Source organism: Paroedura picta, chromosome 1, assembly GCF_049243985.1.
Source record: "Paroedura picta isolate Pp20150507F chromosome 1, Ppicta_v3.0, whole genome shotgun sequence".
Taxonomy (NCBI): domain Eukaryota; kingdom Metazoa; phylum Chordata; class Lepidosauria; order Squamata; family Gekkonidae; genus Paroedura; species Paroedura picta.
The window spans coordinates 201,563,879-201,579,692 of record NC_135369.1 but is presented as its reverse complement, the minus strand read 5'-3'; the positions used below and the strand labels follow the sequence as shown (position 1 = coordinate 201,579,692).

Below are 15,814 nucleotides of genomic sequence, written 5' to 3'. Positions count from 1 at the left end.
GAGGAAGGGTCCAATCCGGACCCTTCCTCATCCCGGACACATCCCGCCCCAGAACCCCTTACTGTTTTATTTAGTCCGTGGCGCCCGCGGCGCCACGGGCGGTGTACAGACTAGTTTCAAAGCCCATTTATAAAAATGGGCTTTGAAAGGGGAGAAGGGGGAAGGATAAGGGACACGCTCCCACCCACCCACCTTTTCCAACCCCCCCCCCCCCGAAATGCGGGCCTCCCTCCCAAGGTGAGACAGAACCCCAGGGGCACTCACCGGCTTTGCGCAGCTCCTGTCTGTTAACGGCGCGGGCGTGGTCCTGGGGTGGGCAGAAGGCCAGGACGGGCTGCAGAGGCGGCGGGCAAGCGGCCTCCTGGTGGGGCCAGCGATTTCTTCGGCAGCATTTTCTCGCGGCATCCAGCCGCATGCAGCATCCAGCGTCTTGGCGTCGCCAGAGGCCAGTGAAGCGGCTTCCAAGCGGCTGCCAAGGCGAAGCGCGTCCGAGACTTTAGGCCGGCTGCAAGGGAGCCCCCGGCGGCGGCCTGATGCGGCGAGAGGCGCTTTGCGCCTCCGACGTGTCAGGCCAGCGGCAAAGGGAGCAACTGTGAGCCGCGCGGCTCGCAGTTGCTGGGGCTGGAAATCGGAGGGACCAATCGGCAGGCGCGTCCCTCCGATTGTCTGTACGGAGGAAGGGTCCAATCCGGACCCTTGCTCATCACGGACACATCCCGCCCTAGAACCCCTTAGCTTTTTATTTAGTCCGTGGCGCCCTTGACGCCACGGGCAGTTTAAAGATTCTGCACAACCATTTTTTGTTTTGAATGATCTTCTGCTACATTTTCATAAGAAATGTCCTTTGTTGTCTGTTGATTATTTGGGTAATTCATAACCAGCTTTTCTCCCTCAAAGAGTATCCATGTAACTTTTCAACAGAGGTTAAGTAAAATTGTACAACTACAGTAAAATCCATAATATAAAAAAAATAAAAACAAATCAGAGACTGAACGAATATGAACTGGGATATTGGTTCCTGTCAGTTCATGAGCCCTGCTTACTGCTCCCCATGAAAAGCAGCGGGGAGCAGAAAACCTCTGCTTTTTCTCTCTGAGGTGAAGGACATCATGAGGGTGATTCCCACCACCCAGACAGGGAGGCAGGAACAATTTTTTCAACTTCCTGTCTCTCGCCTGTGAGAGTTACCCTTTTCAATTTCTTTCCTGCCTCCACAGAGAGAACAGCTTATGAATAGATAGGCCTTGCCTTTTTCTATGCTAAGATTTTTTTTTACTTTTAATTCCTTCACTCTTCTATTTTATCCTGTCGCCCTCCTCTGAGTTTCTCCTTCAACCCAAACCCCTTCCCTCCCGCGATCTCTGGGAGAGTAGTGAAGAGAAGCTGTCAAGCTGACTCTACCAACAGCAGCCGTTTTGTGGCAGTGACTGAGAGCAGGACCACGCCAGCCATTCCAGTTATGGTACAGAAGGATAGCAGCAGCAGATGTCTATCTGAGGGGAAAACCGATCCATCCTTAAGGAAGAGTGCTGGGAAAACTGGCAAGGCCCCACAGTTGCATCACCTTAGTGACTGCAGCTAATCCCTTGTTGTGAAGAGAGACAAATGCACAAAAAACTGCTGTTTGGTGAAGGACACACTGCAGCTCATAGCCAGTTAAAAAATGACAGCCGATATTTTACCCAGCCACAAATCACCTCATGGAGGTAGCTCTTACGTGGGCATGACCCTGGCTGTTCTGCCACATCAGAGCATTTTGGAGCGGAGATCCAGGGAGAACAAGGCTTCCACTTGGGTGGTAGCAATGCCGACACGCAGACGATCAATAAAGTAAAAAAACAACAACAGGGATTTCATCTTTCCCCTGAGTTCATATTTGTGATTAAACTATGGGGGTGGGGATTTAAAGCTACTGCCTTAATGATGTAATGCCCAAGGGAAGGCAAAGCCAGAGAACTTGCAGCCTTACTTTCCCCCTCAGAGGCAAAAGAACAAGGTGAGATAGAGCTGCGGGAAGAGGTGAATATTGGCCCATTAAAGCATCCCAGAAAGAATCCTGCAATACAAAAAGGGGGAGAAATACAGTGGGATGACACTGAGGGTGTTGGCAGGGAGGAGGGAGAGTCAGACAAGCAAGATGAGCAGATTGAAATACCTGTACACAAAAATCGGTTCTTTAAGGTTGAGGACTACCAGTACCTTCTGTCTAAAATGCTCTCTGCCCTAAACCTCTAAGAGCCTCCCCCAGGCAAGGTGCCATAAAATTTTTTAATTAAAACTTGGCATTAAAAAGCCAGAGCATAAAACATGGAACAGCTGAAAATGGATTGTGAGCATTTCTCAGGCTAAAAGCAAAATGGTGTTAAATCAGTCCCTTAATTAAAAGCCTAAGTAAAAGAAAAATTAGAAGGGAGTTGTGTAGTCATCAGGTGAGCTGCAGGAGAAAGTGGCATTCCACAGGCAAGGTGCTGTCACTGATGAAGTCCTGTCTCTGTTAAGTCTTCTCAGCAGCTCTGCATGATTGCTCAGGCTAAATACTCTTTCAGGCAATGAGATCTTATTCTCTCTTTTGCTTGGCAGACTTACTTCCTTCACACACAAACCTCTAATGCTAATAGATTTACTGAATCCACAGTGTGGTGATTTTTCATGTGGACACAACAGTCGCTTATAATGTAGAATTCAGTCATAATTCGGTCAGCTCATGCATGTAGGCCACACATCAGGATTCACACACACTGACATTAAACACAACATTAAACCGTTCACAGGTGAGATGTAGAACTTTTGTGTGTTTCAGTTCTGCGCTGGAAAGCAAAGAGAAAAGTATGACATCTGTGCTTCAGGACCTGCAGAATGCACGCCTTAAAGAACAAGAGCTGCAGGCTATGTTAGAGGAGCAGCAGCAGCAGCAGAAGATAAAAGAGGATGAAAAATCAAAAGCAATACAGGTAAAACATTGTATGAAAATGGTAGGCCTCCTGACTGCTGAGGCTTTTGGATTGTTACCTTCTCCTTATCCAGATCTTGCATTGATGAAACCCAAATCCCATTTGTCCGAAGAAACAGTGAGATAATAAATCTGAGGCTGTGAGCAGGTCTTGCAATAACGGTGGGATCTCGACAGCATGTTGTATGGATTTATTATGAGGGTTAAATGTGTTACATGTCGGCTGTGATAGTGATGGTTTGACACCCACGTTAAAAATTTCCTGAAGGTTCTGTTTTAAACTGCCTGCTATTAGTGCTACTCTTCTGGAGGAGCTTTCTCTCAGGGCCGTTACATCACAGCTGCACCAGCAAGAGGGATCTCCAAGCTAGAGGGGTAATCAAGGGAGTGATTGTGTGACTTTCACAAGGCTTGAAACAGCACCGCAATCAGATCCATTAATTTTGTTCAGTAAATATTCGGTGTCTCCCAAGTCTCAAGTGTTGATCTGTGTTTCCAGCTCAAGCCTTTTTCTGTTGTGTATTTAGAAACAGCAACAGGAACATTCAGTAAGCCACCCTTTAAATTTATACTTCATTGCTGATAAATTTGGAAGGTGGAGGAGTTATTGAGTTGCCTGGCACTTAACAGTGGACAAAATGGACGTGCTACAGTAAATCTAGGTTTATCAAAAAAATCTAGGATGAATTACCAGCCTACTGATTTGTAGTTTTAAAAAGAGCTTCTCAAATTTAATTTAGAAGCTGGATTACTTATTTGATATTAGTAGAAGAGTTGGTTTTTATATGCCGCTTTTATCTATCAGGAGTCTCAAAGCAGCTTACAATTGCCTTCCCTTTCTTCTCCTCATCACAGACAACCTGTGAGGTAGGTGAGGCTGAGAAAGCCCGGATATCACTGCTCGGTCTGAACAGCTTTATCAGTGCTGTGTGGTGAGCCCAAGGTCACCCAGCTGGCTGCATGTGGGGGAGGAGCGGGGAATCAAACCCGGCTCACCAGATTAGAAGCTGCCACTCTTAACCACTACATCAATCTGGCTGTCCTCCAGCCATCTTGGTGTAGTGGGTACCCTCCTCCAATGCCTTATGTCTAGATTGTAAACTAGCTGGTTATCTGGATGGCTTTCTTAGTATACCCGCAGGCCTAATGCCAGTGAATTTCTCATTCTGTTGCATAGGAGTTGCAGGCTGCCTTGGAGCTACAGTGCATTCAAAACAACCAGTTGTCTGTGGCTTTAGAGCATGAGCAGGTTGCAAACAGCAACCTTCGGAAAGAACTTCAAATTGAGCATTCCCGCTGTGAGGCCTTGCTGTCCCAAGAACAGACTAAGTTAGCAGAACTGCAGAAGAGCATAGATGCTGAGAAGAGCCGCTCTTTAGAACTTTTAAGTGCTTTGAACCACGAGCGCGTTTTAACGGAGCAGCTGAGCAGGCGGGTAAATGAATGTGGCTCTTGTAAGCATAAGGATTCATTGCAAGAATTGCAAACTCAATTGACTATCGAGAGGTCCCATGCGAGGGAACTGGCAGCCATAATTGAGAAGACACAGCAGCAAGCTCTCGATTCCAGGAAACAAATGGAGAGGAAGCAAATAAGTGAAGAGCCTGAGAGAGAACAGGACGTCTTCAGCAGTTTGCAGATTACGCAGGCATCTCTGCAAAATCAAAAACAGGACATTATCCATGCCTTAGAGATAGAGAGGGAAAAAGAGGCCCAAATGAAAAGAGAATGGGAACAATTGCAGACAATCCTCAGATCCCTCAGGGATCAGGAGAACACGGCGGAACAAGGAGCGCGCGAGAGAAAGCAAGAGCAACAAATGGCATCGGACAAGCTAAAGGAACTACAGAAAGCTCAAGAAAGCCAGGTAAAAAACAGATGACTTCTTTTTGTTTTGCAACCAGTGCATAATAAAATGTCATATACAGTAATCCTGAAAATCTACTCTGTGAAACAGCAACCAACAAGAGGTTTTATGAGTTTTGTGTGACACCGCTGGCTGTTTTATTTAATTATTAGTATCCAAACCTGCTGCATTTTAAATTCAGCAGGCGCTAGCAGCAGTGAGTTCGGGGGGTGTTGGTAGGAGGGCGGCTGGAGGCGCGGAGGGTTATCTGGGCCCCTCAGCATCCTTGAAGGGGAGAAGCTTGTGGGGCGGGGTCGCTTCAGCGGCGGTGGTTGGTGGTGTGGGTGGGTCCTGGGGAGCGGCGGGCATACCTGGAGTTGGCAGTGGGCCCTTCGCGCAGATGGTGGCGGCGGCAGGCTTGGGTACACCTCCTGGCCGGCGCACTCTGCGGGGACTGCGGCATTGAGTCCGGGGGGGATGTCGTTAGGGAAGTGCCTGTAGCAGCAGAGAGTTCTCCGGGCTCCTTGGCGTCCTCGCAGATGAGAAGTTGGTGGGGCAGGGTTGCTTCAGCCATGGTGGCTGCTGGGGCAGATGGGTCCCGGGGAGCCATGGGCATCCCTGGAGTTGGCTACGGGCCTGTTATGTGGATGGTGGTGGCGGCGGCAGGCTCGGGGACACCTGGCAGACGTGTTCTGTGGGCACAGTGTGGGTTGGCGGCAGCCAGGCAGTGCAGTGCTCTGGTGTGTTGTGCATGGGCGTCTGGCCCCCTGCAGAGCTGGCGGCATCTGGTGGGAGGACTTACTGCCATGGTGCGGCTACCGCTGGTGTCCCCTGCTCGGTGGTGGGTGGGTGGTGTGTGGCGTTACCATGGCGTCTTCAGTGGGGCCTCCTAACAGATGCGCTGGCCTTGGTAGGCAGGCGGGTCTGTGTTAAGGCTTCCAGAGCGGTGAGCTGAGCATGGAGGGTGGGAACTATAGGGGCAGGCCAATCAGGGCGCCCTATTCCTTCTCGGACACCCCGGACACGCTCCTCCCCGGGCCGGTTTCGTAAATATTAAGTGGAACCATGGATAAGATATATTTATACCCTGCTTTTTTCTCCAGTGGGATCTCATAGCAACATGCCACGTTACAGCATTATCCACATTTCCTATTCTGTTTGCATTGAATCCTGCAACTCATTGATCTTTGAATATCTTATTTAAATGGCTTGCTGTTTAAAAATGTCATTCATGTTTACTTATCTAAAAAGGTCTCCCTCATTTTACCGCTACTCCATTCAGCTTGGGGGCAGCCTTCAATTTCAAACACTGAGCATGTCAGTGAAATTAGAAGTTTGAACAAGTTAACACAGACACCATAAATATCAAATCTGCCCCCCCCTTCCCCCGTTTCATTTCTGTTTTTTGCAGTCCTCCATAATAACTCTGGGAAGGGAGTCTTTGCTCCTCCAGGAGGCAATGGGGCATCATAATGGACATTCATAGGCAGCAGCGACTCACCAAATGCAAAGGTGTTCTGAAGGTGACTGTTTACTGGATGCAGCAAAGTCCATACTGGCTTTCCGCTGATCACAGTTCGTTTCACCTGCCCGTTTCTGCTCTTTAAAGCTCAGGGGGCTGGAGGTCCTGGGGCAGTTCCGACAGGACTGTCCCAGTTTGGTAGCCATATCTTACCAAAGGCTCCAGCTTCTCCTTTGGGTTCCTCTTTCTTGTTTCTTTGTACCTCCTGATGTTTGCTCAGCCAACTTGCATTTCTGACCTCTTCCATCTCTTCTGACATTGCTGTTTTCATTCCTGGGGCTCTACACATGCTGGTCCAGCCCAACACCCCCCCCCCCCAGCACCCCGTCTCCTAACCCCTTTGTTGTCTTTCCCCTCTCCAGCTGGGTTTGAATAGGGCTGCTAATGTCTTGTCGTGAGGTGGCCTGCACTATCCTGGAGCATCTGCTGTCTTTTGCCCAGTATATGGGGCCTCCTCTGCCACCTTTATGCCACAGGGTACCTTCCATTCATTTTTTTTCTTGCCCACCATGAATAGAAGATGCACTGGAACTTGCTGCTGTTCACTTGGAGAAAGCTATTTCTCCCAGCAGTGGCTCAGAAAACATTTAAAAGTAAGCTGATTTGGGCTGTAAGGTGGTTCAGAGTAATGTCCAGTCTTTCTACCTGATATTTTGGAAGTGGGGCATAACAATAAAAAATGTCAGTTGGAAACAATTCACTACGAAGGTGAGGAAAGAAAGCTTCAAGGCTGAAAGGAGGAGGGCCCTAGTGGCCAGTAATACTCCCAGTACTGGGCAAAATAAGTTAGAGGCATTCAGCTTCGGTTCTGTCTTTGGACTCAGGGAGTCAGATCCCATGGGAACCAGGGCAGCTGGACCAAGTGACTGAGGCAGACACAGCCGAGTTAACTTCAGTTTGTAGTCAATCTGAACTGCCTAGAGATAAGTCCAAGATGAAGTGTAAACATGGTCATGAAACTCATCAAAACTCTGCAAATAAAGTTACACAAAACACAGCAAGAAAGTCAGAACTAGAAAGGAGAAGGGAGGTAAGCACTATCCTGAAATTTCCTGAGGACTACCATCCCCTCACATGGCTCACGGTAAGGGAGCACTGATACTTCTGCATTCCCTGTGTTGCTGCGGCCGCCATCCATGGCCCTGCTGGGCCGGCCTACAGTGCCCCTGCAGGGACACTAAATGCCCTGGTTGGTCAGCTTTGCAACGCCGCATAGCCAAACAGGGTGTTTCGCCATCTCCATTGTGGTGGGTTAGCAGCATGCTGCTCTCCTGCCATTGTGTGGTGGGGCCCCCATGGCTCCTGCTCCCCCCTGCTGCCACCACCACCACACAGCATGATGGGCTTTTTCAGCCCCGGTGTTGTGCACATATCTGTATGTATCACATATCTGGGCAATCCACGTGCGCTGGGTGATTTCTTCGGTGCATTGTCGTGAAGCGGCGGGACATGGTAGCGGAAGCAGCCTGGAATAGCCACTGCCGTGCATAAACTGTCTATGGGAGGAGGTGGTGTGAGTGAGACGAAGCACCTTATATTCATTGTAGCCATTATTCACCAATTTTTCCTGTCCCTCATGTTTTCACTCTATGACATGGAGACAGATGACATCACAGACATATGAATCTGAGTGTCTGTGATTTACAATGTTTGTCAGAATAGGAAATGAGATACATATTGGGCTGCTTTAGAATCTCCTTCTCTAGCTCTGTATAAGAATAGGTGTCTCATACTGGTAGCAGAGATTTTTTTGGATTAGAATCAGAAGTTGATATCATTACTGTTTTCTAATGATGTTATAGGAGACCCTGGTCCAGTTTTTCCAAACTTACATAGCGGAAAGTTCTAAAGCTTTTATAAACCAATACAGTGAAGAATTAACACTGGGGTATTATCTTTCACCCTTTGAATTTCTGCCCTGCTGTTCTGGGTCTTGGATACGAGTTTGTGGGACAAGTTGCTTTTTCTTATTATGCAGGATTGGGTCATGTGGAATCATGGCTGAAGCCAGCATCTGTTTCAGCTCCTTTATAAGACAGACGTGTAAAACTAGATATGAAGGATGCTCTGGTCTCATTTTAGCATCCTATGGCAAATTCAATTGCTATAGCAACCCTATAGGGGAAACATTCAGCACTAGGAAGGCCGGCAATTAGATATGTTGAGAAGGAAAACTTACTCATCTTCTGTCTTAATTGGCATGTGCCAGTTATTTTTATGGGAATGCGTGTCTTCATTCTTCAATCTCAGTTCAGAGTGGGAAAAGTATTAAACTAATGTGTCACAGGCAAAGACAATAACTTTGTTAGAGCAACAGATAAACACAACAAAATATGTAGTAAATTTTTGAGTTAGTATCTCATAAGGAGCCTCATCTGTCTCATGTGAGGATAAGAAAGCACAGATTAACAGCACAATCTGTGGTATGATTGCACCCCAGTCTGGTTCTCAATAGCAGAAACCATTCAATAGGCCATTTAATGTATCAGCATCACTTCCGACAAAGGTTCATAAGCATACATTGATAATAGAAGGTTCCAGAGATCTGAGCATCAGTCTAAATTGCAAACCCCCCCATAACTTTAATCTCACAAAACAGTTTTGTCTGAGAGATCTGACAGTGCATTAGCAAAATTGAAGGGAAGAACTTACAACAGATCAGTGTGTTTTAAATAAAGGTTCTTCAGTTAACAGCTTATTTTCTTCTACTTATTCTCCCTTCCTCCTCCTTCTGAAGGTCCTCTGGGTCTTAGTTCTTCCTGGCGTCTTCACTGAAACAGTGGGGTGAAAGGGAATTGTCTGATGGGGAAGAAGGAACAGACGTAACTCTGCCTCAGGTGTTTTGTATCTTAGTTCCACATGTAGTAGTCAAGACAGATGCCTCTCACATAAGTTGGGCAACTCACTGTGCAGGTCATTTGGTCAATTGTACTTGGATTCCAGTCTGTTGCTGCTACACATAAATGTGTTAGATTTGAAAACTGGGCAATTCTCACTAATTTCATTTGTTAGTTTTCTACTGGGAAGGTAGAACAAAGTTTGCATCCCATGGCACCCTTAAGACCAATGAAGTTGTATTCAGGGTACAAGCTTTCATATGCATGCACATTTGATAACAGAACACAGTTTCCTCAACCATTACATGACTGGGAAGATATAATGCCATTGCATCTCTTCAAGTATGCAAAGTACAATGCAGATGGATTGGTGTATTCAGAGGAATATAGCAGTACAAGGTACTCTCATAGAATCATAGAGTTGGAAGGGAACTCATGGGTCATCTAATCCAACCCCCTGCACTATGCAGGACACTCACATCCCAATCGCTCATCCCCTGTAACCTTCCATCCCCTTGAACCTTCACAGACTCAGCCTCTCTGTCAGATGGCCATCCAGCCTCAGTTTAAAAATCTCGAAAGATGGAGAACACACCACCTCTCATTCTGGTACCAAAAGGTGATTTGCAATATAAATTAATATGAAATGCAAGGTATTTTAGTTCATAGCAGATCACAGCCTCAAGTTTTTAGGGGATACTTTCCAGATTGGTTGGTGGTTGGTCAAGGATAATTCTTATTCATTTACCCCAGTCCCAGTAATACCCACAATCCAGGCAACCCTGGTTTGTTTTCCTGGTTAACCTATGGAAGGAGGTATATTTGCATCTCACAGGAGAACATGGCCTGCTGTCTGAAGAGGGGCTAATGCACTATACCACCAAGTCATTACATTTCAGTCCTTGGAGGAATCACAGTTAAAGTTTTTCAGAATCCTTTGGAAAGGGACACAGGAGTTTACACTAGAACCTCACTTTTTAATATGCTTTGGGGGGGGGGAATAAAGGGAGGGGAACTGGTGCATTGTGAAACAGATTGTTTTCCTCATATGAACATGCTACAGTATGGCAAAAGTAGAATAGTTTCTGGGCCCTCTGCACATTGAGCTGCAACTCAGACTTCTTTGGCAGTCTTCTTCAGAGAAGTCCCAGAGGATGAGATCTGGAAAGCTGCAGTGTGGTCCTTTGACCTTTATCAGGCCTTATTCTGTTGATGTCAATTTTAGGAAAGAAGCAGAAACTTGTAGAATATGTCCTATGGATATTATTGGCTTCATGCTTTCATAACTTTACACTTGCCTTCCATTGATACGTTGCTTATTGGTCTCCCATGTGGGATTGCACAGTAAATGTTTGTCTGGTGGTCACCTTTGTAATCACAATACTCCCAACTGCAGGGTTTACCTAAGCATGTGGGCATTTTTACTTCAGCTTCTAGAAATTGAAGGAAGGGGCACATTCTTCATCTTTTGACTCTGAGGTCAGATAGACCAGTGGTCCCCAACCTATTTCAGGCTGAGGACCCCGGGGGGGGGGACGGAGGCCTGGGGAACGGGAGGGGGGAGAGGGAGGTGCGGGAGGCCGTGCCTGCAAACCAGCAGGCATGCCTACCTTCCCCCCACACACACACACACAGCGCAGCGCTCGCTGCACTAGGAGCAGTTGGCCACCTCCTGGTGCAGCAAGTGCTTCGCTGCATTTGGGAGGCACCAGTGCCCACAAATGCCCGGCAGCACCAGGAGGTGGCGATTGCTCCCAGTGCAGCGAGTGTGTACCTCGGGGGGGGGGGGAGGAAGGTGCGCCGGCACCCATGCCTTCCCCCCCTCCCCTAGCAGCCCGGTGGTTGGGGAACACCAAGATAGACCATTGGGATAAAGAGGAGGAGGACCTTGTGCTCTTGAATCTCTACTGCTGGCACTGTGCCTTCTCAGCGCCTATGAGTGACTGCACACATGACTACACATTGAACAACACAACAGGTGTGGTTGAATGGCTTCACTGACCTGAGAGCACCACCATATTCAGTCCTCCAATGCTTTCAGCAAATGTCCCAAACCTCTTCTAGCCTGATTGACTTTTTTTCAATATGCTGTCCCCAACAGGTTATTTTAAGCATTACCTGCCAGGTTCTTTCAGTTTCCCTTCTCATGTTGCTGTTTTAGGAATCTGACGAGTGCCTGCATGACCTAGCAACTGAGTGTCATAGGAATGGCTTACCGCACTTGCACATTCCCAGGGAAACAGCAAGGAAACAACTGGCCATCTCTTTTCCCCTGGCATTCCGTTTGAATAGCCTGTTCAAATAATAAAAGTCTAAATGGAACAGCTATTATCATTCAGAATACCACAGAATTTACTAAAATTTAAATGCCCCTTGTGTGCACTCGGCACAGCAACAGATTGAGCAAGGAATAACAAAGAAAGGTGCAAACGTGCAGTTCTGTGGCTCTCCTTCCATACATATCATAGCTGAACTTGTTCTCAGGTGGGTTCTTTATCTTAGAACTTAAAAGTTTCTCATCTGTTCCACGTGGCTATCGAGATGGGGTTCAGTTGTGAAAGATCCTTCCTCCACATGTAGGCAGTCAAGATGGAATTGCAAAAAAAAAAAAAATTGATCCCTTCGTTCCATGCCCAGGAATTTTTAAATCTCTTCTGTTTTCCCGTGCTCTCATTGGTCAAATTATCCTTTCCTGACATTTTTGGGAAGATACACTTCAGCCCCTTACACCCCCAGAACTCTGTGTTCCTCATAGGTTCCAGGTGAGGAGTGAGCTGACTGTTTCATTGTCTCCAGCCAGGATGCCCATCACCATTTCCAAAACATTGGTGGTTGGCACTTGGGAGGTACTTGGAAGCAATGGACTCTCCCACCCCTGTTCCTGCCTGACGTCCCAGGAGAAAGAAAAACGTTTAAAAGGGTAGGGTTGTGTCAAGCCTAAACCCTGAAATGAAATGCATTCCTCCACAAGAATTAAGAGCAACTCTATAAAATTTGAGTACAATAGAACCTTTAAGAGCAGCAAAGATTTATTTGAATAAATCTTTGTTGGTCTTAGAGGTGTCATTGGGTTCAAATTTTGTTGTGCCACTTCAGACCGATATGTCTACCCATTTGAATGTAAGAGCAAGCCTGTTCTTGAATCTAAGAGCAACCCATTCGCCTTCGGGGAGGGCAGTATATAAATGTGAATAAATAAATAAATAATATCTTGACAGCAGCATTCATAAGTTTGAAGGTCCAGATACTTAACTACTATGGCTTTTGGATAATTGTCTGTATACTTTATCATGCCCTTTCCTCAAACTATTTATTTTATGTACTGCCCTCCCCAGAGGCTCAGGACAGTTTACATAAAACCTATAGACAATACAAGAAACAGTCCATAACATATAAATAACCGTAACATTAATACTAATTGTAACAGATAATTGTAACAGAGCAAACAGTGCAACAGTGCAAACAAATCCAGGAGCAGAGTGCATTGATAGAGTTCTGGGAGGGAGGGAGCAGGGGCCCTTAAGGTGTTGTTGATTATGCCTGGTCTCAACCAAATGCCTGGTGGAAGAGTTCCCTTTTGCAGGTCCTGCAGAACTGTTTTAGCTCTGTCAGGTCTCTGATCTCCTCTGGGAGCTCATTCCACCAAGTGGGGGACAGGACAGAGAAGGCTCTGGCCCTGGTCGAGGCCAGGCGGGCTTCTTTGGGGCCATGGACCATTAGCTGGTTGGTGGTGGCAGAGGGTAAAGCTCTTTGAGGGGCATAGGCAGGGAGGTGGTCCCTCAGGTACACTGGGCCCTGACTGCATATGGTCTTGAAGGTAATTACATGAACTTTTAGCCGGATCCGGAATTCAACTGGCAACCACTGCAGTTGGTGAAGAATGGGCCGGATGTGGGACCTCCACAGTGTTGTTGTGAGGATCTTGGCTGCTGTGTTTTAGACCAGTTGTAGTTTCCGGGTCAAGGCTATTGGCAGGCCTGCGTAGAGCGAGTTACAGAAGTCCAGTCTAGAGGTGACTGTCACATGGATCACTGTGGCTAGGTGTTCCGGGGCCAAATAGGGCGCTAGTAGCTTGGCTTGGCAGAGATGGTAAAATGCCAGCTGTGCTACCTTTGCAACCTGGGCTTCCATTGTGAGGGAAGCATCCAGAATCACTCCCAGATTCCTGGCAGAGTGAGCCGTAGAGAGCTGCACCCCATCCAGATGCACTTTCCTACCCAGCCACAGGACCTCCGTCTTTGAAGGATTGAGCTTCAGGCGACTCTGCTTCAGCCATCTCGTCACTGCTTCCAGGCAGCTGGTTAATGCTTCTGGGGAGAGTCAGGGCGGCCATCCATCAGTTGGAAGAGCTGGGTGTCATCTGTGTATTGATGACATACATGATTCTCCTCTCCCCTTTTTTCTTCTCAAAACAAACTTGACATAGGTTAGGCTGGGAGATAGTGATTGCTCTAAGGTGTTCATGACAGAATAGGGATTTGAACCCAGGTCTTCCCCACTGGCCCAAATCCAGCACTTTTGACCAGTGCTCTACACTGACTGTTAATATTTACCTACAAGATATATTGCTGTATTTTTTTATTCCAATAGTTGGAATTACAACATTGGCAGAACACTGGAAGAATTGAGGAACTGCAGCACATGCTTGAAGAATTGAAAGAGCAGGAAAAATACCTTCAGGTTCATAAAAATCAATATAAACTTCCTTCATACCCTTCAAAAAGTCATACTGCCAACGTACCAGTTAACACAGCACTGCTGCAAATGGAAAATCAGAAACTAGAAAACATCAGGGGACAGTTGCTCGTTGCTGCTACTTTCCTTTCTGAGTTTGTGTATAAAAGTATAGACAGGTAAGGTTTTTTTACTGGGATATTTCTTATGAAGCAACATTCCTATTCCAAGTTCGGAAATATAGTCTACAAATTTGGGAAATATTGCTATTGTGCTTCCAGAGGGGTAGCTATGTTCATTTGTTGAAGCATAATTTAACAGGATTCCAATAGATTTTTAAAAATTATTTTTAAAAAGTAGAGTTTTGTAAGTCAAAATTCACTGCATCAGTTGTGAATCGGCGTTTCCGCTACTTACTAACTAAACGTGTTATTTGGCTCTCCAAACAGGACCAGTGGGAAAATAGCAGTTTTCACTTGATTTTAAAAGTCTTGATTTAAAAAATGGCAGCTTCCTGCCTTTTTGTCCTATTTAGATAGGTATAGAACATGACTTTCCAGGATAGCTTTAAGAACGATATGCATGTATTTGTACAAAATAACCTTTTGAGATGTGGCTGGCTTACACTTATTTTTAAGGGTTGATTAACTGTGTTCCGTATAAAGTTAGCATACAACATGGCATGCTGTAATTTAGCTGCAAAACTGCTACTGTAATTATGGGTACTGGGGGGGACCATTTCTGCCCTGGAGGTTTTGTGCTGGGCTGCAGGCTGAAGTTTGAGCCAGGGCAGGTTGCTCTGCCTCTTCCTGCTCCCACACAGGGGAGCATTTGGCCTGGTGCACCTCATCTGCCCTGGATTTGTGCTCCTGCATGAGAGCTGGGACAGCAAAGTTTACAGTGTGGAAACAGTCAGGCTGTAGCACTGGAGGAGGCGAGGGATAAAATTCCTGTCACCTGAATTTAAGTCAAGGGAGAGGGAATATCCAACTGGTGAACTGGCACATGATGGAAAAGCCAATTCACCTTCTGCAATCAGGCTTTCAGGCAACTAAATCATGTGTCAGAGATCAAGGCACATATCACTTTGGTGCCTGTAGTTTGGCCTTCCATTTTATTATGACTTCAGTCTAAGACACTCGCATGTACGGAGACAATTCGCATGTACGGAGTCTTAGACCTACTGCAGTAGATGGCTGCCTGTTCTATGGAATAGCCACTTAAACAGTCTTTCTGGTCTATTTAATAGAACACTTAACCGGCCTTCATTAAATGATGAAATGGTTTCCACCTTGTTGCACACACTTGAGGATGTAAAAGTAGAATTACTGTCTTCTTCCAGACCTTTGGTAAGATAATTCATTTTATATTTGGATAAAGTGTTACAGCGTGTAATATTTTTAAAGAGGACAAGTAACTTTCTTCTTACAGTTTTCAGAGTCTAAAAAATTATTTGTCAGCTACTTGAAAGCATTAATGTCTTGCTTATGATTGCTACTATAGATGTCTTGCCTGGATCAAAGTCATTTTGCCTTTCAGAGCTCCTGTAGAAGTATGCAGGAAAATCTCCATGGTTCAAAATCTTTTATGACATTCAAAACCTCAACTTTATGGTGCAGAGCTGCCTCAGTAAATACATAGATTTCAGTTCACTATAGCAGTTCTAGAAGGTGACTTGAAATGTTATTCCTGCAGGCCCCGTCCCTTAAAATTGCTTTCTGGTAACAAACTGCCTATAGTGTGTTTGGAATTCTGATGAATAATTTCTGTGTTTGTGTCATAAAGTTGGGTTTAGTCCTGTGCCCACTTCCATCTGTTTCATATACGTCCCTTGGGATTTGGGTGCCCCAGTTGAAGAGGGATGTAGACAAACTGGAGCATTTCCAGAGGGGGGCAACAAAGATGGTGTGGGGTTTGTAGACCAAGACGGGTTGGGGGAGCCTGGTCTGTTTAGCCTGGAGAGGAGACGATTGAGAGGGGATTTG

The 15,814-nt window shown here is 46.3% G+C and overlaps 1 protein-coding gene across 8 annotated transcripts in view; it reads left to right on the top strand.

Annotated features, from left to right (window-relative positions):
* PCNT (pericentrin) overlaps positions 1 to 15,814 on the top strand; it is a 93,292-nt gene that overhangs the window by 69,838 nt on the left and 7,640 nt on the right. For all 8 annotated transcript variants that reach the window (XM_077316682.1, XM_077316650.1, XM_077316707.1 and 5 more), the window contains exons 36-39: positions 2,801 to 2,951; positions 4,128 to 4,817; positions 13,746 to 14,008; positions 15,079 to 15,178. In XM_077316682.1, coding sequence (XP_077172797.1) covers positions 2,801 to 2,951; positions 4,128 to 4,817; positions 13,746 to 14,008; positions 15,079 to 15,178 — 1,204 coding nt within the window. The remainder of the gene's footprint in view (positions 1 to 2,800; positions 2,952 to 4,127; positions 4,818 to 13,745; positions 14,009 to 15,078; positions 15,179 to 15,814) is intronic.